The sequence below is a fragment of the Bos grunniens genome, chromosome 26, assembly GCF_055505025.1.
Source record: "Bos grunniens cultivar Pamir isolate PY7600 chromosome 26, Bosgru_T2T1.0, whole genome shotgun sequence".
NCBI lineage: Eukaryota > Metazoa > Chordata > Mammalia > Artiodactyla > Bovidae > Bos > Bos grunniens.
The window spans coordinates 9,593,223-9,617,913 of NC_141190.1; the positions used below are offsets into that span (position 1 = coordinate 9,593,223).

The 24,691-nt window shown below is 41.4% G+C and overlaps 1 protein-coding gene across 2 annotated transcripts in view; it reads left to right on the forward strand.

Moving 5' to 3' along the window:
- MINPP1 (multiple inositol-polyphosphate phosphatase 1) overlaps window positions 1-11,661 on the forward strand; it is a 102,518-nt gene extending 90,857 nt beyond the window's left edge. Inside the window, exon 5 of one of the 2 annotated variants that reach the window (XM_086379237.1) lies at window positions 5,090-11,661. In XM_086379237.1, the coding sequence (XP_086235363.1) occupies window positions 5,090-5,117 (28 nt within the window). In that variant the 3' untranslated portion in view covers window positions 5,118-11,661. Of the gene's footprint in view, window positions 1-863; window positions 4,862-5,089 lie in introns of those variants that run through there. The other variant, XM_086379231.1, reaches the window with a different exon arrangement.
- The last annotated feature ends 13,030 nt before the right edge of the window (window positions 11,662-24,691 follow it).

Sequence of the window (24,691 nt, forward strand, 5' to 3'; positions counted from 1 at the left end):
TTTCAACAAGTAGAGATAGGGGAGAATGTCGTTCTAGAAAATAGGAGCAACGTGAACCAAGGCATATGGTGAGTCACGCATGGGGACCCCTCAGTGAAAGTTGGCCATGTCTACAGCATCAAGTGCATTGGGACAGGTTACTAGGGAAAACTAAGGCTTGAAATACAGCTTTGTAATCACATCTTAAGGGATTTGAATGCCTCTATAAAGAGACAGGAGAAGGCAGTGGCAACCCCACTCCAGTGTTCCTGCCTGGAGAATCCCAGGGACAGAGGAGCCTGTTGGGCTGCCGTCTGTGGGGTCGCACAGGGTCAGACACGACTGAAGGGACTTAGCAATAGCAGCAGCAGCAGCAGCGTAAAGAGACAATAGGGAGCCATGAAAAAGTTTGGGCAAGGACATGGCATGGTTTGATTTGTGCTTGAGGTCAGTGACTCTGGGGATAGGCAGTGTAATGGATGCATTTAAAGAAGGTTAAGTTGTGGGGTTCTCTCCTAGCCTAGTGGCTAGGATTCTGGGCTTTCACTGCCAGGACCCAGGTTCAATCCTTGGTTGGGGAACTGAGATGCTGCAAGCCTCACAGTGAGGCCAAAAAAAATAGGATAAGTTGAAGAGCTCTCTTCATGTTTACAATGATTCTCTTTAATACCTTAATGCTTAGACGTTATAGCATGTTATACATTAACAGGTACAAGTGGTGTATCCACGTCCCTCTTTCTCTCTCCAAAGGCAGGAATTCTGGCGCTCGGCTTTCTTTGTGGTCCAACTCTCACATCCATACATGACTACTGGAAAAGCCAAAGCTTTGAGTAGATGGACCTTTGTTGGCAAGTTAATGTCTCTGTTTTTAATACCCTGTCTAGGTTTGCCATAGTTTTTCCTCCAAGGAGCAAGCGTCTTTTATTTTCATGGCTGCAGTCACCACCTGCAGTGATTTTGGAGCCCAAGAAAATGAAGTCTGTCACTGTTTCTATTGTTTCCCCATCTATTTGCCATGAAGTAATGAGACCAGATGCCAAGCTGAGATGGTGGGTAAGCTCCATAAAAGAGTTGTGTACAGGGCACCCCAAAAGAATCCTAGGCTTAGAGTCAGATTGAAGACCTATTCCTATGCTTTTGTTGATCTAGCAGTTCTCTTCTGTACCTTAAGAGTAGGCATGGGACCTAGGGTAGGCTTAGCCCCAAAGCAGCCCTGGAACCAATTCAATCCTTTTCCTGCATTTTTCTGTTGGATATATGGAAGGAAGTCTTTTCCTTCTTGGTTCAGAAGGAAAAGCACCGTATATAAACCCAGACTTGCTAGTGGCCACGTTACTCCCAAGCAGTGATGTCTTAGAGAATGACAAAAAAATGAGGAAAGCTCCTAGCATCTTTGACTTTAAAAAACACACAACATGCAAGTAGCGAGTTAAGTCTTATTTGGGACAAAATGAGGACCGCAGCCCAGGAGACAACATTTCAGATAGCTCTGAGAAACTGCTCCGAAGAGGCATGGGGGAAAGGTCAGTATAGATGTGATTTTGGTGAAGGGGAATTACATGAATCAAGCACACATTTTTTGTAGAATGTTTCTGCTGGTCTTGTGAATGTTTCTGCTGGTCAGTCACTCAGTTGTATCTGACTCTTTGTGACCCTATGAACTGTAGCCTGCCAGGCTCCTCTGTCCATGGGATTTTCCAGGCAAGAATGCTGGAGTATTTTGTCATTTCCTCCTCCAGGGGTTGTTCTCAATCCAAGAATCGAATCCATGCCTCTTGTGTCTCCTGCATTGGCAGGCAGATTCTTTACCACTGAGCCACCTGGGAATCCCCAGCTATTCTTAATAGAGTTTATCTAAAGCTCTTATTTAATTTATATTTTCTTTCCTTAAAACTTTCTTCACATTGAGTTACTTCCCTTGCTGACAATTTTGCAACAGATATAATAAGATCTTATTTATTAATAGCTTATATTAAACCCAGGTACAATGAAAGTATTACACTGATTATTCTGTTGATGACTCTTAAGACACATCTATATTAAGTAGATCAACAAGCTTAAATATTAATACTAAGTACTAATTTAATATTGGATATTTCCCTGAGAAATTCATTTAGCTTAATATCTCTTGTATTTAGAATGGTTTTATTTTAATTTGTTCCTTTCTTTAGGCCATTTAAAGTAAAGCTCACTCACAAATCAACCTCAGCAATTCTACCCAAAGACAAAGAAAGACACATACTAAGATATACATGTGTTCAAACACAATGAGAGATCTAGCTTAAAGTTTCTGCTGGTCTCATGAAGCTTCTGCTAGTCACAGGGAACAGTAGTCATCATGAAATATTTTAGTGTTTTTCAAGATATGAGGAAATACAAGAACTGAGCTCATAAAATCAGCTCCTGAGAATATCTAACTATCCGAATAGTGCGGCCAATTTTTCCCTGAGCACAGAGTGCCTCATTTCTGCTGTCTACCCTGAACTCCTTCAGGAGGTGTTAAAGGTCAGCAGCTGCAGCAGCATATTATTTAATCCTTGTAGAGATAGATGGCAAGCACCCATGTGTGTGCATGCTAAGTCAGTTCAGTTGTATCCAACTCTTTGCAATCCTGTGGACTGTAGCCTGCCAGGCTCCTCTGTCCATGGGATTTTCCAGACAAGAATACTGGAGTGGATAGCCATGTCCTATACTGCAGGCAGATTCTTTACCGTCTGAGCCACCAGGGAAGGCCAACAACAGTGAGTTGATTTGAAAGGTATTTCTTAACATCTGCTGGGCCACTGGGGAACCCCGGCAAGCATCCCTGGCAAGTGCCAATTTGTAGTTGACAGGGTCAAGTTTTTAGACTCTTCCTCAGAACTACCATGCTTCTGAAGGCTCTTTTTGTGATCCTGTGAGTTACCCCAGGGTTCAAGACTAATGGAAATTTTTATTGTAACCCCCTAGGCTTATTTCTCCAGTGTTTTTGCCTGGAGAATCCCAGGGGCAGGGGAGCCTGGTGGGCTGACGTTTATGGGGTCACACAGAGTTGGACACGACTCAAGCAACTTAGCAGCAGCAGCAGCAGCAGGCTTATTTCTCCAGTGTTCTTGCCTGGAGAATCCCAGGGACGGGGGAGCCTGGTGGGCTGCCATCTGTGGGGTCACACAGAGTCGGACACTTCCAAAGTGACTTAGCAGCAGGCTTATTTCACATTTTAAATGTATAGATTAAAAATGATCTGAATCTTACCTCTAAAATTTGAAAATGCTCCAACATATGGAAAACTCATGAAAATTTCAGGTAATTATGCGTCTAGCCTCAGAATTGCTAATTATCATAGCATAGATTATTTATCACCGTTTACATTAAATAGCTTATTGTAGAACATATTAAGTCTTTGCTTCCTTTGGAATGTGGTTTTAATGATATTCTGTGTGAAATATTTCTGTTTCCTATAACTTTGTTTCAATTCTGCTCATTTCATTTTATTACAAATAATATGTTTCTTCTGCTCATGCTCCATCTGACATCACAATAACTTATACCCTTTTATTTAATTAGGTTGTCAGTGAAATTGCTACTGATGATTTCTATAGAGTTGTTCTTTTCTGCAAAAATAATGAGACTCTGTAGGAGAGTTTTAAGAAGTAACATATATCCTTTATCTTCCAGGAGTACTGAACACAGAGCTCTTGCTTCTGTGTAATACCCAAATTTTGTTCTTTCAGTACAGAGTCTACCTTAATGGCTAATGAAATTCTAACATCTAGTCATCATGACCAGACAAAAAATCTGGCAAACCAGGAAATCATATCCATTTAATCTGTAGCCGTGATCTCTAATGTTAATGTAGGACTGATCTTGGATAAACTCAATTCTGAGAAATATGTGTTCAATATCCCTTTTCACGGCTACCTTGAGGCTCGGATGTTAAAGAATCCTCCTGCAGTGCTGGAGACCCAGGTTCGATCCCTGGGTCAGGAAGATTCCCTGGAAAAGGAAATGGGAATGGCAACCCAATCCAGTATTCCTGCCTGGAGAATTCCATGGACAGAGGAGCCTGGCAGGCTGTAGTCCAGGGGGTTGCAAAGAGTCAGAGATTACTGAGCAACTAACACACACACACACACACACACACACACACGCACTGAGCGACTCACACACATACACACACACACACATATCCCTTTTCAGCACTGAGCTCTGACTTCCTGGTCTAGAACAGTCAGGGTGGTGACCTGAGGGAAAGTCAAGGGCTAGTTCTCCCACCTTGCCACCAAAATGAGATCAGTGGTGGAATATGGGGCTGAAGTATAACTTCAACAAAGGAATCCTGTTTCCACAGACAAAGGCATGGAGGATGCTGTAGGATTTTCAGAAATTACCCTCAGGTTTGTTTTCCACTCCGGAGAAGGCAATGGCACCCCACTCCAGTACTCTTGCCTGGAAAATCCCATGGACGGAGGAGCCTGGTGGGCTGCAGTCCATGGGGTCGCTAAGGGTCGGACACGACTGAGCGACTTCACTTTCACTTTTCACTTTCATGAATTGGAGAAGGAAATGGCAACCCACTCCAGTGTTCTTGCCTGGAGAATCCCAGGGACGGGGGAGCCTGGTGGGCTGCCGTCTATGGGGTCGCACAGAGTTAGACACGACTGAAGTGAGTTAGCAGCAGCAAAGACTAATCTCAGATAGTTTTTAGTTTGCTAATGATTCTATGCCACGTTTTATTTATTATCCAGTTGTTTGGAACTTTGAATGGTTTTGAATAGATACAATGTCACATATTATGTCAAGGTCCCCAGGTTAGGCTTCCTCTCACCACTGCCCCGAAAGAAAATTTTAACCAATAGAAACCTGAAATTTGATACATATGGAATTTTCAAACTGAAGAAAATATTTTTATGCAAAGCATAAATTAAAAAAAAAAAACACCTGAACTCAAAAATAACTTTTTTCCTTAATTTGAAAGCTGAGGTTTGAGAAAAAGAGGATTAACTAGAGAACACAAAGCAGCTGGTGAGCTGCAACAAGTCTGAAGGGCTTTTTGTGCATTTTGAAAGATTTCAAATTTGGTGGCTCTTTATTCTAATTCCATGGCTTTCCTTTTTTTTTTTTTTTTAAGTCAAAAGTATATCACCAAACTACAGTAAGACACCACTTTGTATTGAGATGACTACAACAAAACCAACAATAACAAGTGTCGGCAAGGAGACAGACAACTGGAACCCTCGCTCGTGGTTGCTGAGACTGTAAAAGGGTGCAGCCACTTTGGGAAACAGTCTGGCATTTCCTCAGCTGGTTAGTGGAGGAGATACAAGATGGTATGGAAAAATCTAATGAGCTTTTTAGGTAACCCGATATATGTTTACTGAATCACTTTGCTGTACAGCAGTAATTCACACAACATTGTAAATCAACTGTACGCCAGTACAAAAAAGAAAAAAGTAGTAATAAAAAGTGTATCACTAGCAGTATTCCTTGCTATCACTCTCTTGACTGAGAGTCATATATTATTTTGTTATTTGAAGACTAAAATGAAAATTAGAGGTAAAAAGAGACAAAAAAGAGGAATGATTAATCAAAGCATATGCACATGTGTCCTGTTGTAATGACGAAACGATGTTATGAATGGGAATCAATTGTCCTAAGAGCAGTGTCGGAGAAGGCAATGGCACCCCACTCCAGTACTTTTGCCTGGAAACTCCCATGGACGGAGGAGCCTGGTGGGCTGCAGTCCATGGGGTCGCTAAAAGTCGGACACGACTGAGCGACTTCACTTTCAGTTTTCACTTTCATACATTGGAGAAGGAAATGGCAACCCACTCCAGTGTTCTTGCCTGGAGAATCCCAGGGATGGGGGAGCCTGGTGGGCTGCCGTCTATGGGGTCATACAGAGTCGGACACAATTGAAGTGACTTAGTAGCAGCAAGAGCAGTGTAGGGGCATAAGGTTGGCCCTGAGCTCTGCCCACGCTCACCTTCACAACAGAACGAAGGACCATGTGGAAGCTTAGGTCCAACGTGTCTGCACACCTAGAACCAGGCAACTGCTCCTGATTTGGGAAAGACAAAAATTTAAGTGTGAGAAAGAAAGGAATTCAGTATTGGCAGCAGAAGTGGAAAGACAAGCCAAGGAAAACTATCAAGCAGTTGCCACTAAGCAATGGAATTCACGAGGAAGTAGAGGTTTAAGGTAAAGAAGCACAGACACTATAGAAGCACAGACGAGGAAAAACTGTCACAAGAGTATCAGGTTCTCTGGAGCAGGAAACGAAGGACCTCTGATGCCAGTGCACATCTCAAAGAAATTCCAGGAGACATTTGCATCACCCAGCAAACATCAGATCAGGAGCTCTGAATGTCAGCAAAGTGTCCGTTCACCTCAGCCCGCCAAGACACCAATCAACTCCATCCAAACAAGGGCTCCACACGCCTTGGGAAGCTGTCTGCCCAGTGTGTCATTGCTATTCCTGTGACACTGCACCAGGAAACGTGGCCTGGTTCAGGTTTCCCTCAGGCTGGGGCTGCTTGTGAAATATAAGCCTTTGCCTGTGGAACTCATCACATTGCACTTGAAGGCAGGGGAGGGAACTTGTTTAACAGTTCATCTCTCTGAGTCTCCTGGAACCTCTCTGCTCACCAAAACTTTGGAACTTTCTTCACTAGTGCTCAGGAATTTTCATCAACTATCATTGCCTCTAACCTGCTTCTGTGCCCTGTGCAAAGCTGGGGATGAATGGAGGTAACCTCAGATATGCAGATGACACCACCTTATGGAAGAAAGCAAAGAAGAAGAACTAAAGAGCCTCTTGATGTAAGTGAAAGAGGAGAGTGAAAAAGCTGGCTTAAAACTCAACATTGAAAAAGTGAAGATCATGGCATCCAGTCCCATCACTTCATGGCAAATAGATGTGGAAACTGTGGAAGCAGTGAGAGACTTCATTTTCTTGGGCTCCAAAATCACTGCAGAGGGTGACTGCAGCCATGAAATCAAAAGACACTTGCTCCTTGGAAGAAAAGCTATGACAAACCTAAACAGCATATTACAAAGCAAAGATATTAGTTTGCCAACAATGGTCTGTCTAGTCAAAGCTATGGTTTTTCCAGTAGTCATGTATGGATGTGAGAACTGGAGTATAAAGAAGGCTCTACGCTGAAGAATTGATGCTTTTGAACTGTGGTGTTGGATAAGACTCCTGAGAGTTCCTTGGATTGCAAGGAAACCAAACCAGTCAATCCTTAAGGAAATTAGTCCTGAATATTCATTTGAAGGACTGATTCTGAAGCTGAAACTCCAATACTTTGGCCACCTGATGCAAAGAACTAACTCATTAGAAAAGACCCTGATGCTGGGAAAGACTGAAGGCAGGAGGAGAAGGGGACGACAGAGGATGAGCTGCTGGATGGCATCACTGACTCGATGGACGTGAGTTTGAGCAAGCTCCGCGACTTGGTGATGGACGGCCTGGTGTGCAGTCCATGGGGTTGCAAAGAGTCGGACACGACTGAGCAAGTGAACCTAAGGGCTGTGCCTTCTATCAGGAGGTTGCAACCTACAAGTAATATCAAATGTTCATACTCTCTATTGTGGATTCCATAGAGCCAATGGATTCTCACAGAATGCTTTTGTGATTTTTGCCAAATTCTTTAATGCTTTAATTTGTATTTTACCTGTGGGTTTAATCTAAGCATGGTCTGAGAAATGGGATTGCATTCTAATCTGCTAACTCTTCTCTCAATAGATGTACTATCATTGGATCGGTATGTGCTCTACTGTTAAACTATTTCTCACCCTCATACAAATTCTATTCATCAAAGTGAAGCCTCTTCCAGCCTCAGCACTACGTGAGCCACATTGTGTCACTTGTCCATCAATGACGTTGTTGTTCCGCGTTGAATAAAAGCGTTTGGATAGTGGAAGCATATTCACTCAGTGTTTTTTCTTTTTCTCTTCCTTTCTTTGCTGCTATGTACAATGCAACAGCCACAAACGTGACTCATTTCAAGTTTGATATTCATTATTACAATTTTCACTGTTATTATCTTAAATCCAGACTACAAATTGGCAAAATATAGCCTGCATCTTTTTGTATGGGCCAAACTAGGAATGGCTTTTACAGTCTCAAATTGTTGAAAATGATCAAGAGAATAATAACGTTTTGTGATGTGAAAAATTATATGAGAGTCAAATTTGGGTATATGTAAGGACTTTTAAGAAATAGAGGAAAACAACAGAATGGGAAAGACTAGAGATCTCTTCAAGAAAATCAGAGATACCAAAGGAACATTTCATGCAAAGATGGGCTCGATAGAGGACAGAAATGGTATGGACCTAACAGAAGCAGAAGATATTAAGAAGAGGTGGCAAGAATACACAGAAGAACTGTACAAAAAAGATCTTCATGACCCAGATAATCACGACGGTGTGATCACTGACCTAGAGCCAGACATCCTGGAATGTAAAGTCAAGTGGGCCTTAGAAAGCATCACTACGAACAAAGCTAGTGGAGGTGATAGAATTCCAGTTGAGCTATTCCAAATCCTGAAAGATGATGCTGTGAAAGTGCTGCACTCAATATGCCAGCAAATTTGGAAAACTCAGCAGTGGCCACAGGACTGGAAAAGGTCAGTTTTCATTCCAATCCCAAGGAAAGGCAATGCCAAAGAATGCTCAAACTACTGCACAGTTGCACTCATCTCACACGCTAGTAAAGTAATGCTCAAAATTCTCCAAGCCAGGCTTCAGCAATATGTGAACCGTGAACTTCCTGATGTTCAAGCTGGTTTTAGAAAAGGCAGAGGAACCAGAGATCGAATTGCCAACATCTGCTGGATCATGGAAAAAGCAAGAGAGTTCCAGAAAAACATCTATTTCTGCTTTATTGACTATGCCAAAGCCTTTGACTGTGTGGATCACAATAAAGTGTGGAAAATTCTGAAAGAGATGGGAATACCAGACCACCTGATCTGCCTCTTGAGAAATTTGTATGCAGGTCAGGAAGCAACAGTTAGAACTGGACATGGAACAACAGACTGGTTCCAAATAGGAAAAGGAGTACGTCAAGGCTGTATACTGTCACCCTGCTTGTTTAATTTATATGCAGAGTACATCATGAGAAACGCTGGACTGGAAGAAACACAAGCTGGAATCCAGATTGCCAGGAGAAATATCAATAACCTCAGCTATGCAGATGACACCACCCTTATGGCAGAAAGTGAAGAGAAACTAAAAAGCCTCTTGATGAAAGTGAAAGTGGAGAGTGAAAAAGTGGGCTTAAAGCTCAACATTCAGAAAACGAAGATCATGGCATCTGGTCCCATCACTTCATGGGAAATAGATGGGGAAACAGTGGAAACAGTGTCAGACTTTATTTTTCTGGGCTCCAAAATCACTGCAGATGGTGATTGCAGCCATGAAATTAAAAGACGCTTACTCCTTGGAAGGCAAGTTATGACCAACCTAGATAGCATATTCAAAAGCAGAGACATTCCTTTGCCAACAAAGGTCCGTCTAGTCAAGGCTATGGTTTTTCCAGTGGTCATGTATGGATGTGAGAGTTGGACTGTGAAGAAGGCTGAGAGCTGAAGAATTGATGCTTTTGAACTGTGGTGTTGGAGAAGACTCTTGAGAGTCCCTTGGACTGCAAGGAGATCCAACCAGTCCATTCTAAAGTAGATCAGCCCTGGGATTTCTTTGGAGGGAATGATGCTAAAGCTGAAAGTCCAGTACTTTGGCCACCTCATGCGAAGAGTTGACTCATTGGAAAAGACTCTGATGCTGGGAGGGATTGGGGGCAAGAGGAGAAGGGGAGGACAGAGGATGAGATGGCTGGATGGCATCACTGACTCAATGGATGTGAGTCTGAGTGAACTCCGGGAGTTGGTGAGGGACAGGGAGGCCTGGCGTGCTGTGATTCATGGGGTCACAAAGAGTCGGACATGACTGAGCGACTGATCTGATCTGAAGTACTTCTACTGAAACCCACTCATGGTCATTTATATATTGTCTAGGTCTGCTCTTGACTATAATGGCAGAATGGCATGATTGCAACAGAGATTGTATGGTCTGCAAATCTAAAATATTTATCCTCTGGTACTTTATTGGAAAGGTTCCTGACCTCAGCTCTGGAATAAAGCAAGCCTTGACTATAGCATTCATGCATTTTTATAATCAAGTAGACCCATCCTCTTCAGCAGGGATTCCAGCCCAGATATGTGCTCCCTCTTCACTCAATCACCATGGTCTGAGTGGCTTGAAAATAATAACGTACTTCAGCTCTAACGGCTAGCAATGCATCAGATCTCTATCTCAGATCTATGAAATTTCAAAATAACTTATTCCTCTTTGCCTGTTGGGCAAATTGTTAACCCTACATCTGCATTCCTTGTAATTTTATTTGCACTATCCTTTGAGAAGGACACCCAGTTCTTTCAAAGGTGGGCATTAGGATACTGAATTTTTTTCTTTCTGGAAGAAATATATCATTCTTAGATATTCTGAGTTCTGAACCAAAGATATTTCCATATTTCTAAGAAGTTGAAAAGAATGGTGTTGTTTCAGACTTGCAACATAAACATTGACTCAGTCCATCTTCATAGAGAATAAACAGGTGAATGAAAGCACCCAAAGGAATTGTGAGACCAATAATATGCACTCCATCCTGAAATGTGACTGCATTATAAAATGCAAAGTGGGCCATAAACAAAATGAGAATCTGGTCATCCTACCCCCTTTCCACCTGGATTCACAACTCACTTCTCTGATCACATTGGCATGCGAAATTTTTGTCTCCATTAAGATGAGCCAGCCATGTTGGGAATGTTTTTTGAGCAGAAGCAAAAATAAAATGCTAATAAATTGAACATAGATGTACTTGCACCATAAAAAAACATCTGTGTCTAATAGGAGTTGTGAAACTATATTTATAAAAATCTTTAAAAGCTATTCTAATAGGAAGCAATTATTTTACCTCATTTGTCACATGACAAGCTCAGAGAAGCTGATTTAGGTAGATTCACACTAGATATAAACATCCCCCAAATGGTGGAGATATGAAGGTCTCAAACTTATTCGTAGGACTTTTTTCCAAGTAAGTATTGAAAAAAAAAATCATCTATGGAATTCTGTAAACTTTTCCCTGCTCCCACCCACAAAATACTCTCAAACTTAGTCCTCCTTATCCATTCCATTCCTTAACCTATTTGGCCATGGACACCCTTCTTCATATTAGAATTCTGATGAGAAAGCATTAGCTAAACATATCCATGGTCTAATTACTGGCTTCTTTTACAAATACAAATTGCCAAGGAGTGCAAAAAAAAAAAAAAAAAGGGAGGTTGAGTTGTTAAGATTAATTTGTTGTTTTAGGCCCAACGCCCAGTTGGCTAAGTCATGATGATGAAGCTAATGCACGTAGCCCTTGACACGATCCTAAGCGCTTTGCATATATATTAACTTGCTTAACCTTCAGGACAACCTATAAATCTGGTAATATCGCTCTGTTCTTTTTTGTTTAGATGAGGAAATGAGGCACAAAGAAGTGAGGTACCTAAGCAAATGGCAGAGTCAGGAATCAAACCCAGAGAATCCGACTCCATCACCCACGCTTGTATCGACTACACATGCAGCCCTTCCCGTGCCTGTGCATGAAATACTCTTTTTTTAAAAAAAATATTAAATAACCATGTTCATTGACTTGGAGTTATTAGTAGAAAAGTCATTCTGCATAAGTGAAAAGAGGAACCTCAATGGCTTTGAGACTATCAATATTTTTTTTATTTAAAAGTTTTAAAAGGTACTGTTTTTTGGTGTGTTTTTTAAAATATTTTCAAGTACCTACAACAAGAATGAACTCCTAGTTCCTGTACTATGTTTTCAGACAGAGACCGGCTAGGGAAGAGGCATTCATACTTGGTTTGCTTGTGTCCCTCTGGAGAACTTTAAAAATAACTTGTTCTCTTAAGTTGGTTTCATGAGTCCTTGAAAGCGTGTTTGTAATGTCGTTTGCTTAGCAAACCCTTTACTGAGGATGGTGTTTTTATAGTTTTATCTTGAGCCTTGCCCAGGATGAGTAGTCAGAAATCTCACATCAGTTGAGCCCAAAGGAAGAAGCTTGACTTCTGTAAAAAAGCAGGCAGCATAGCCTTGATTGACCAAACTTCTTCCTTGCTAACTTTCAAGGTATAGAGAATAAACTAAGCATTATTTTAAAATCATAAATAAACTCTCATTTCTATTTGTTGTTCAGTTGCTCAGTCACATCTGACTCTTCGCATCCCCATGGACTGCAGTATGCTAGGCTTCCCTGTCCTTCGCCATCTCCCAGAGTTTGCTCAAACACATGCCCATTGAGTCGATGATGCCATCCAGCCATCTCATCCTCTGTCGCACTCTTCTTCCCTGCCCTCAGTCTTTCCCAGCATCAGGATCTCATTCCTATTGGATGGGACAGAGTTCTTTAAAGATATTCCTATAGATTCAACCAAAACCCTGGAAAATAAGAAAAACTCAGCAAACAAGTTATATTCAGGCTTGTCATTGCCTGTAGTAGAAGGGTAGGTGATTCATCATTTAGTTTTACTCCATGGTGAAAGAAACTTAAAATCCTTGGAACTTCCCCAGCTGACAAGGAGGGAGGAGCTGATGAGGTAGCAACTTTTTGAGCTTGAGTTTGACATAATCTTGTTGAGTCAGGAGGTTTAGCTGTACAGTGAGACAGAAGCAAAGCTTAGGACAATCTCTTCTTTATTTCTTTTTAAAATGAATTTTGGAAATATAATTCATATACCATAAAATTCACCCAAAGTGTACATTTCCATGGATTTTAGTATACTTATAGAGTTGTGCAGTACATCCACCACCAAAATCAAATGTAGAATATTTCATTGCTCCTTAAAGAAACTCTGCACTCATTGGCCATCTCTCCTTAATTCCCCCATCCTCCAGCATGTAACCAGTAATCTACTTTTTATCTCTACAGATTTGCTTATTCTGGATATTTCATACAAACAGAGTCATACAATATGTGGCCTTTTTAGTCTGGCTTCTTTCACTTAGCGTAACATTTCAAGGTTAATCCATGTTGCAGCATGTATCAGTACTTCATTTCTTCTTCTGGCTAAATAAATTCCATTATATGAAAAGATCACTTTTTCTTTATTATTTTTTAATTAACTTATTTTAAAAATACTTATTTACTTATTTGGCTGCACTAGCCTTAGTTGTGGCATGTAAACTCTTAGTTGCGATATGTGAAATCTAGATCCCTGACCAGGGATTGAGCCCAGGCTCCCTGCATTGGGCACAGAGTCGTTGCCGCTGGAACACCAGAGGAGTCCCTCTTTATCCAGTGCTGAGGGACATTTGAGTAGTTTCTACCCTTTGGGCTTTACAAATGACACTATTATGGACATTTATGTGTGAGTTTTTGTGTAAGCATCAGTTTCCATTTCTCTTGGGTACATTCCTAGGAGTGAAATTGCTAGGTTGTATGCTGTTTGCTTAATGATTTAAGGAAGTCCCAGACTGTCTTCTGAAGTGGTTGCATTGTTTTACATTCCCACAAAGTATGAGGGGTCCTATTTCTCCATATCTTTCCCAGTACTTGTTATTGTCCATCTTTTTTATTAGAGCCATGTTGGTGGGTGTGAAGGAATATCTCATTGTAGTTTTGCTTTGCATTTCCCTGATGGCAAATGATGTTAAACATTATTTCATGTCTATTTGGCCATTTGTATGACTTTGAAGAACTTCCTATATGTCACATAGTTTTTTTCTGCTTTGGTTTCCCCTCTCACAGGAAAAGTCTTGCAATACATTGTCACTAGCTTTGTTCACCTTGTTACAGAACAAGGCCTCTAGCCAACCGTGGGAACAGATTTTTTCAGCATATGAATCAGTCAGTGATTATATACATTATCGAAGTATTGATTTTTATAGAGTTCAACACTTCAATAAAAACTTGAATAGAGAGCTCAAAGTTCATTGTAAATGGCTTGTCTTAGGTCTCATAGATTCTAATGGCCTATTTTAAATTTCAAGGCATTATTCTTCAATCTATCACTCAGAACAAGGTCCAGTCACAGAATATCAGAGGAAACATTCCAAATAGAAAGATCAGTGAAATGGGACGGTCACATCATGTGACTCAGAGCCTTTCAAAACCCAAATCAGGTAAGTAACCATCACAATTTGCCTGAGACAATCCTAATTTTAAATCCTGGGACACTCTTTAGTCCTCAGTAGACCCAGTTGGCTAGTTACCACAGAGCCACCCTCAATCTCCTAGTTACGTAGGTAATGGAATTATAAAAGAGGACACAGTACATATCAGAGGCTACATCTTTTGGCCTTGCTGGCAGCATGGGTTTGAATTCTGGACAGATATTGGCCTGTGAATTTTGGCATGCTACTTCATCTCCACAAGCCTCAGAGAAATTTCAGTGAAATATGGTGGGTCATGCTGCTGCTGCTAAGTTGCTTCAGTCATGTCCGACTCTGTGTGACCCCATAGATGGTAGCCCACCAGGCTCCCCCATCCCTGGGATTTTCAAGGCAAGAACAATGGAGTGGGTTGCCATTTCCTTCTCCAATGCATGGAAGTGAAAAGTGAAAGTGAAGTCGCTCAGGCGTGTCCGACTCTTAGCGACCTCATGCAGTGCAGCCTACCAGGCTCCTCCTCCATGGGATTTTTCAGGCAAGAGTACTGGAGTCGGGTGCCATTGCCTTCTCTGATGGTGGGTCACACCTTATGTGTTTTAAGTTCAACCATGTTAAGTGTGCAGTTCATATCTTGTCAAAGGTAACTTTGAAAATCCTTCAAATACAAAATCAACTATAATTCCATAAAAATACATGGTTTAGTGTGGTCAATGTTGAAGATAATTTTAATAGATTGTGTAACTCTTCACTGGTTACTCTCAATGAATTCCTCCCTTTCTTCTATCTCCACTCTTGTACCCAACACCAGGAAAAACGGTTTGACTTTTTGGATCAAACCTTTGCGATCACTCACACAGCCTTCCTTAAGTTTTCAGACGAGCAGCATGGCCAGTTTTAGGCACAGCTGTATCCACTTCTGGGCAGACGTTCATTGGGTAGAACAGGAGGCCTGGTCCCTGCATTAGTTGAATTCTTTTCTCTTTTTGCTCAGGACACATGATAGAATTCTTGCAAGGTAAACGTGTGTATGACGTGACTCCATTGTGAAGTTTCTAACTCACTCACAGAAAGCTGAGTAAGCTTCAGTAGAAAGACCTCAGACATGTCGAAGAAGAGGTCAAAGCCCCCACCCCCTCCAAATGATCGAGGTGGCAGCTCATAAGTTCTCCTCCCGAGGAAAGAGTCGTGTGCGAGAGCGCAGAGCCCAGTTCACCACTCTGGAATGGTCCCACTTTGATGGCTCTCCCACCGCCACTGTTCTGGAAGCTTGCCCAGGTCTGCCCCGCCTAGCCTGTCATTTCACACACGGGCCCATGATGGGCACGTGTTACGAGCTGGTCTCAGCCTATCCATAACCAGTGGTGTGGCTGGGCCAGCCCTTGTGGTTCTCATTGTGATTGCAAGATGTCTTTGCACAATAACGACCTGGAAACTCTGAAAAAGTAAAGGTTTATTATTTACAGTACCCGGAAATTACACAGCACACCTGGGGCTACACCAGAAGGTCACAGGCAGGAAAAGAGAGAGGGTGTGTGTGAGGCCTGGGGTTCTGCTTTTACTGGGGTCAAGCGTGAGGGCCGAACGTTTGGAGGGCTCATCCTTTATTGGTGAATTTAGAACATGAGAATGGAATTTAAATCACATGAAGAGAAGAAACAAATGCCCCAAATACCTTCCAAAATAACTTAGATCTTTAAAACAAAGGAGCCTCAATAAGGGAGGTGGCCTGGCTCTTTATCAACTCATGACTGGCAATGTGTTTATTCCAGATCGCCATCTTTGAAGTGGCTGCCTCTCTGTGGCAACTGAAGCTTAAGTCAGGTACTTGCTTACGAAAAGAACCAAAAAACAACAAAACACAACAATCAGTGTTCACACTCCAACGTGACATGGTCATGCAGTTAAGAAGAGCAGTTGAGTTCAATCTGGTTGGATCTAGAGTGTCAGGCTCCACTCTGGGGAGTAGCAGGTTTCCAGAACTGGAGGTCGATAATGACCTCAGGAAGAATATAATATTCCTCCCCTTATCATCCAACAGGAGTAGGTAGAAATACAGTATGAGGACAGAGGTACCATTTGCCAGGAAAACTAGGGGATTCAGAACTTTACCTAGAACTACAAAGTGGTACTTTGCAGTGCCATGCATGAAGTGTTAAGTCGCTTCTGTCGTGTCTGACTCTTTGTGACCCTATGGACTGTAGCCTACCAGGCTCTTCTGTCCATGGGATTCTCCAGGTACAAATATTGGAGTGGGTTGCCATGCCCTTCTCCAGGGGATCTTCCTAATGCAGGGATCAAACCTGCATCTCTTACATCTCCAGCATTGGCAGGAAGATTCTTTACCAATAGGGCCACCTGGAAAGCCCTGCTGATGCCACGGCTTTAGATTTTTTGTTATTCTTATTTTTATTTATTCTTTGGGATGTTCCCCAGTGATGCTTTTTAATAAAGGGCAAACACTTTGTGTCAGCTGAAGCAGAAAGCCCTTATTGATGAGGTAGCAAAAGACCGTAACAACTTAGATGCCCATCAGCAGAGGAGAAGTTGAGAGGATTACAGTATAGTCTTACATTAAGATACTATGCAGTCACTAAAAAGAACAAGGTGGGGCTTCCTTGGTGGTTCAGTGGTTAAGAATCCTCCTGCCAGTGCAGGAGACACGGGTCTGATCCCTGGTCTGGGAAGATCCCACGTGCCGAGGAGCAACTAAGCCCATGTGCCACCACTACCCAGCTGCTGAAGGAGTAGCCCACACACTGCAACAGGAGAAAGTCCGTGCAGCAACGAAGACATAGCACAGCCGAAAATAAATAAAATTATATATTACAAAAAACCAGCTCATTTCTTTAAAAAAAAATAAAAAAGAACAATCTGAAGCCATCTTCTAATATGGAACTCTGAGGCATATTAAATGAACAAAACAAGGAACATGGTGGGTACATGGACCCTACCGTTTATGTAAAAAGGGAAAGGGGAGCTATGGAGTTAAGTACATATAGACATGCTTGTAAGTATTGTATTAATATGTCTAGAAAGATACATAAAAAACTGTTAGTAGTGGCTGCCTCTGTGATGAGGAATCAAGGATAGAAGAAGAGTTGTATGTTCTTTTGTACTGCTTGATTTTTTTGTTTTACATGTGCTTGTATTAAACTTAAAAAAAAAAATAATAATATGGAAGTTCAATTACAAGAGGAAAAAAAAAAAACACCCTGCATCTTATCTATATCAAAGCAGAATTGTGAGGAATAGAGTTTCTACTGCTCTTTTTTTCTTCTTCCTTTCTGGCAAAAGCGTTTTGCAGTCTTTAAGTAAATCAGTCTATGTTTGAGTTGGACTATTTCCCACATACTATTGGAAAAAATTTTCCAACAGTTTTTCAAAGACGAAATGTAAATCAATTAATAATATTGCCTGTATTGGAATTTAGAATTATGATGGTCATGCTCATTTTATATTAATTCAATAGAAATTCTCATTTGATTCTTAGAAAATGAGTATGTAATAAAGGCTGAAGAGGAAAATGACTTCATAAAAAACCTTCAAATTTCTATTAGTAGCTAAGATTAAAAACTATTTGAAAAACTGACTGAGCCACAATTACAATCATAGAAAACATGAGGCCACCCAAGGGATCAGAATTTGGTGAGATTTAAGTTTCTTGGTGGAGAAAAAAGTGACAATTTACACTGGTCCTTCATTCTACAAGCTTTTTAGTGAGTCCTCATGGCACCCCACTCCAGTACTCCTGCCTGGAAAATCCCATGGACGGAGGAGCCTGGTGGGCTGCAGTCCATGGGGTCGCTAAGAGTCGGATTCGACTGAGCGACTTCACTTTCACTTTTGACTTTCATGCATTGGAGAAGGAAATGGCAACCCACGCCAGTGTTCTTGCCTGGAGAATCCCAGGGACGGGGGAGCCTGGTGGGCTGACATCTGCGGGGTCGCACAGAGTTGGACACGACTGAAGCGACTTAGCAGCAGCAGCAGCATCCAGTTAATTAGAGAAGGCAATGGCACCCCACTCCAATACTCTTGCCTGGAAAATCCCATGGACGGAGGGGCCTGGTAGGCTGCAGTCCATGGGGTCGCAAGGAGTCGGACACGACTGAGCGACTTCACTTTCACTTTTAACTTGCATGCATTGGAGAAGGAAATGGCAACCCACTCCAGTGTTCTTGCCTGGAGAATCCCAGGGACGGGGGAGCCTGGTGGGCTGCCGTCTATGGGGTCGCACAGAGTTGGACACAACTGAAGTGACTTAGCAGCAGCAGCAGCATCCAGTTAATACCAGACAAGGTGCAAGGTGCTAAAGATACAAATGAAAAGAGGTACAGTTATCATTTTTACTTGCTCAGAATTCATCTCTCCTTTTCATGGTGACAGCATCTTGATTTTCTTTTGGGAAACCACTCATTCCCTATTCCTGCTTCATGTGGCTCCTTCAGGAGAGACTAGCCTACTCTCTGTCCCTGCATGACCACCACCAACTACGGTTTCAGAAGGTGTTCCTGGCAATTCTAAGCCCCTGGCTGTAGTGCTGTGTGTGAACCTCAAGAAGAGTAAGCTGGGGCTTCTGTGGAACTACCAAAAAGATAAAGAACTCCCTACAAAGGAAACTGAAGCTATGAGAATGTGAGGCTGCCCGTAGCCTGACAAGGAGGCCAACAGAAACAAAGGTAGAGCAGAGACAGAGTCTAGGTACCATCGTTTGAATATTAGATCCAGTCACACCTGAACTAGATTGCCCTCTGGACTTTTTAGAGCTAATACTAATTAGTTTCTCCCCTCCTCCTTTTTTTTTTTTTTGCTTAAGTCAGTTTGAGTAATACCTTAATATTTGTCTCTTGAAACCAGAATGCTCCTGGCAAGGAGAGGAACAACAAGACTGTTCCTTCCTCTAAGATGCCCAAGTCCTTCAGGAAAAGGCAGACACCAGGTAATTAAAGAAGTTACTTTGTGATGGGTGGCACCATGACAAAGTATGTACCTAGTGCACTGGCAACAGCAGAAAGGCACAGAGAATGAGATAAAACATCTCAGACTTGTAAATGGTGTTAGAGTTTATGGAACTAAACTCGTTCCTCTCATTCAAGTAAAGACTCTGAAGCCCAGACTCATCCAATAGATGCAAAGGAGCTAAGAATGGTTCTGAACTGTACTCTAACCTCTGGTGTAAAAGCAATTATTTTAATAGCACTTTTTTCCTAATAGGTAAAAATTATGCATACTCATAGAAAATTAAGAAAATATAAGAAAAGTCAAAGAATAACATAAAAATCATGCATATTACTCACTTATACTCACATCATCCATGGGATTGCTAGATCAAAGAATTCACATATCTCAAAATTTCACATTTCAACTGTAAGTCAAATAGGTGAATATTTTACAATGCAAACTTAACCTTTACCAGAAAGGGCACAAAACTCAAGTGAGTTGCACATAAGAAGCTACATGTGTTATAATAGTAGAGATTATCAGCCTAAGGAGAGGAGGAGGGAATAATACAATACATTGCAATATATTACTGCATACGTACGTGCTAAGTCACTTCAATCATGTCTGACTCTTTTGCGACCTCATGGACTATAGCCTGCCAGGCTCCTCTGTCTATGGAATTCTCCAGCCAAGAATATTGGAGTGGGTTGCCATGCCCTCCTCCAGGGGATCTTCCCGACCCAGGGATCAAACCTAGGTCTCCCACATTGCAGGCAGGTTCTTTTCCATCTGAACCACCAGGGAAACCCAGTTATTCCCTACCTGGCTGCAAAGTGGAATCACCCCCAGGTTTAACGTAGCCTATTTTGGCCCCACCCCAGAACTCTGTAGATTTAGAGGGAGAGAGAGAAGTACAGACACCTGATTTTTTTTTTTTTTTAAGCTTCCAATGTGATTTTAATGATTAGTCAGTGTTGAGAATTCCTGATAAGGTCTTTTTCCTTCCTCATTAATCCTATAAGACATTTTATTCACTGTAGTGGGATAATTTTAAAGAACATTATTCAAGGTTATCTCTCCAACATAGCTATTTCTTCTCTTTCTACTTACTTTTAAAATTTCCTATAAAAAATTAAAACAAGTGGGTGAGTTGGAAGACCCATACCTAAGACAATGATCTGCAGAACGTGGCCCCTGGATTAGCAGCATCAGGATCACCTGGAAATTGATTGGAAATGAAACCTACCCTAGACCAAGTGGGAAACTCTGGGGGTGAGGGAGGGGCAGCAGTTGGTAATTTCACACAAACCCTCTAGATTTTGAGAACCAGTGATTCTCTTAAAGACAAGCTTGGCTGCTATGTATAAAATGGGTGCCTAGTGAGAACCTACTGTATAGCACAGGGCACTCAGTGCTCTGTGGCGGCAGAGGGGACAGATGTGTACGCATAGCTGATTCACTCTGCTGGAAGCAGAAACTAACACAACATTGTGAAGCTACTATACTCCAAAAAAAAAAAAAGACAAGCTTTGAAAACTACCAACACCTTTGACCCATCCCCAGATTTTGGTTTAATGAGGTGTGTGGTTTCCTCAGATGGTTATATTAGTAATACACAGTGAAGTTTGAGAACCCCTGGGGCTTGAAAAGAGCTTCCCCTATTCAGAAGAGAATCTTCTTTCAAAAGTAAAAGTGAGAGGGAAAAAAAAAAGTTACGTGGTGGGACGGGTGGAGTGCGTTTAATGCAGGAAAGAAGGTGTTTTAAGAATAAGGAGATTTCAAGGGTCAAAACTAAGTTTGTTTCAGTAGCGCATATAATAATTTGGGCCAATGTTTATTTTTTATTTTAATGGGACTATTGCCCCCTTTATCTTTAGGAGACTATGATTACCCTTATGATTATAGCTGCATTTTTAGTATTTGATGATTGAAAATATTATATGAAGATCAGGAAATGAATTTGATAACATTGTGTATTTTATTCTTTACTGCAGCACCTAAAGACATTTGAAAAATAGAAATATATACGTAGAACTATTATGGTTTAAGAAAACGCTTAGCATTCATATGAACTTTCTTATAATACTTTCAGGAGGCCTGAGGCTCATAAGTTGGTGACTGTTAAGGATTTTTATACTTTTATATAAAAGAGATGGAAAGAATGGGAGATTATATCGATGTTTTTATTGCTTATCTTCCTATGATGTGAATGCCCAAATTTATAAATCCTTCCAGAAGGTTTGTGACCCACTAATAAATTATGCTTAACATATTATATTCCAATCATTTACAAATTAGCCATCCATTTATAGTATCTATGATACTGCCTAATAATTATAATCTGAATTTATTATATCACCATATTTATCAGTTATGTTGAGAGCATTTACCATATAACCCCATATAAGTTATTACTAAATGGAATATCTTTGTCCCTCTATAATTATAAACATTTTTCTCAAATTATAACTCTAATTTCTTGAAATATGTCATGTTTTATGATATTTTCTCAATTTTAAGCCAAATATCACAATTTCCACTTCTTTCTTTCTTCTTGTTTTTGCTTCTCTCTTTCCTTTCTTCCCTCTTGCCTTCCTTCCTTTAAAATATTGTCTTAAAATCTACTAAGTTTGGGGCTTCCCTGCTAGCTCAGTGGAGAAGAATCCACCCACCAAAGCCAGAGACACGGGCTTGATCCCTGGGCTGGCAAGATCCCACAAGCCGTGGACCAACTAAGTCCACGGCCCACAAGTACTTAGCCTGTGCTCTAGAGCCCAGGAGCCAAAACTACTGAGCCCATGTGCCACCACTACTGAAGCCTGTGGGCTTTGAACCTGTGCTCCGCAATAGAAGCCAGCACAATGAGAAACCTGCACACCACAACCAAAGAGTAGCCCCCACTCGTCACCACTAGAGAAAAGCCCAAGAAGCAATAAAGCAGAGCCAAAAATAAATAAATAATTTTTAAAAGATTTAAAAATTCTACTAAGTTCAGTTGGATATTTTTCTACTAATTTAATACCTCTAAGACACATGGATCAAGATATCTTCCACATTTTTTGAAAGAACCCCTAAGGAGAGATAAAAAACCTTCCTCAGTGATCAATGCAAAGAAATAGAGGAAAACAATAGAATGGGAAAGACTAGAGATCTCTTCAAGAAAATCAGAGATACCAAAGGAATATCTCATGTAAAGATAGGCACAATAAAGCATAGAAATGGTATGGACCTAACAGAAGCAGAAGATATTAAGAAGAGGTGGCAAGAATACACAGAAGAACGGTACAAAAAGATCTTCATGACCCGGATAACCACAATAGTGTGATCACTTACCTAGAACCAGACATCGTGGAATTTGAAGTCAAGTGGGCCTTAGGAAGCATCACTATGAACAAAGCTAATGGAGATGATGGAATTCCAGTTGAGCTATTTCAAATCCTAAAAGATGATGCTGTGAAAGTGCTGCACTCAATATGCCAACAAATTTGGAAAATTCAGCAGTGGCCACAGGACTGGAAAAGGTCAGTTTTCATTCCAATCCCAAAGAAAGGCAATGCCAAAGAATGTTCAAACTACTGCACAATTGCACTCATCTCACACACTAGTAAAGTAATGCTCAAAATTCTCTAAGCCAGGCTTCAACAGTATATGAACCGAAAGCTTCCAGATGTTCAGGCTGGATTTAGAAAAGGCAGAGGAGCCAGAGATCAAATTGCCAACATCTGTTGGATCATTGAACAAGCAAAAGAGTTCCAGAAAAACATCTACTTCTGCTTTATTGACTATGCCAAAGCCTTTGACTGTATGGATCACAACAAACTGTGGAAAATTCTTAAAGAGATGGGAATTCCAGACACCTCATCTGCCTCCTGATAAATCTGTATGCTGGTCAGGAAGGAACAGTTGGAACTGAACATGGAATAACAGACTGGTTCCAAATCGGGAAAGGAGTAGGTTAAGACTGTATATTGTCACCCTGCTTATTTAACTTCTATGCAGAGTACATCATGTGAAATGCTGGGCTGGATGAAGAACAAGCTGGACTCAAGATTGCTGGGAGAAAAATCAATAGCCTCAGATATGCAGATGACACAACCCTTATGGCAGAAAGCAAAAAAGAACTAAAGAGGCTCTTGTTGTAAGTGAAAGAGGAGAGTGAAAAAGTTGGCTTAAAACTCAACATTAAGAAAACTAAGATCATGGCATCTGGTCCTATCACTTCATGGCAAATATATGGGGAAACAATGGAAACAGTGACAGACTTTATTTTCTTGGGCTCCCAAATCACTGCAGATGGTGACTGCAGTCGTGAAATTAAAAGATGCTTGCTCCTTGGAAGAAAAGCTATGACCAACCTAGAGAGCATATTAAAAAGCAGAGACATTACTTTGCCAACAAAGATCCATCTAGTCAAACCTATGGTTTTTCCAGTAGTCATGTCTGGATGTAACATTTAGACTATAAAGAAAGCTGAGCACTGAAGAATTGCTGCTTTTGAACTGTGGTGTTGGAGAAGACTCTTGAGAGTCCCTTGGACTGCAAGGAGATCCAACCAGTCCATTCTAAAGGAGATCAGTCCTGGGTGTTCTTTGGAAGGACTGATGCTGAAGCTGAAACTCCAATATGTTGGCCACCTGATGCAAAGAACTGACTCACTGGAAAAGACCCTGATGCCTGGAAAGATTGAAGGCAGGAGTAGAAAGGGATGACAGAGGATGAGATGGTTGGATGGTATCACCGACTCAATGAACATGAGTTTGAGCAAGCTCCGGGAATTGGTGATGGACAGAGAAGGCTGGTGTGCTGCAGCTCATGGGGTTGCAAAGAGTCGGACATGACTGAGTAAGTGAACTGAACTGTACTGATTGAAGACAGAAAATGCAGCTAGTTAATAGACTCAAACCATTAAACAAATACAACTTGTTTTCACTGAGGTTTGTTGAATTTTGGAGTGAATTTCCCTAAATACCCTAAATGTTTCTAGTTTCTAAAATGTGTACATATATTAATAAACATATTTCTTTTAAAAATAATACAAAGAGGAGACAAAAATCTGTGTCCTAGATTCCACCCAGGAAATGGCCAAAGAGCACTGCTTCTGCCTGGAAGCGTGTGGGCTTTTCCTCTGGTGCCTAAGTTCCGTGAGCAGCCTTCTGGTGACTGGGTCATACTTGTTGAGCAGTCTGGGTGTCAATGGCTTTTCTCTACTCTACCTGGGTCATCAGTGACAGGCTGGGGCACTTGAAGGAGGCATAGGGTATAGCAGGCTAGGAAGTGAGAGCTTCATGCAGCTGGGGACATCAGCCCAGGCAGCCCAGACCATGGTGGGGTGACAGATCACCCTCCTATCTGGCTTTCTCTTAGCCTTGAAATGCAGGTTAAATTACCACGAGCCACTGATCTCTTCATAGGCATCACCTTTGTCTCATGTGTGTGTGTGTGTGTGTGTGTGTATGCACACACTTTCCCCCTAACTTCAGTTCAGTTACTGAACTTATATCTTATATACTCTGCATATAAGATAAAAAACAGGGTGACAATATAGGCCTTCACGTACTCCTTTCCCGATTTGGAACCAGTCTTTTGTTCCATGTCCAGTTCTAATCGTTGCTTTCTGATCTTT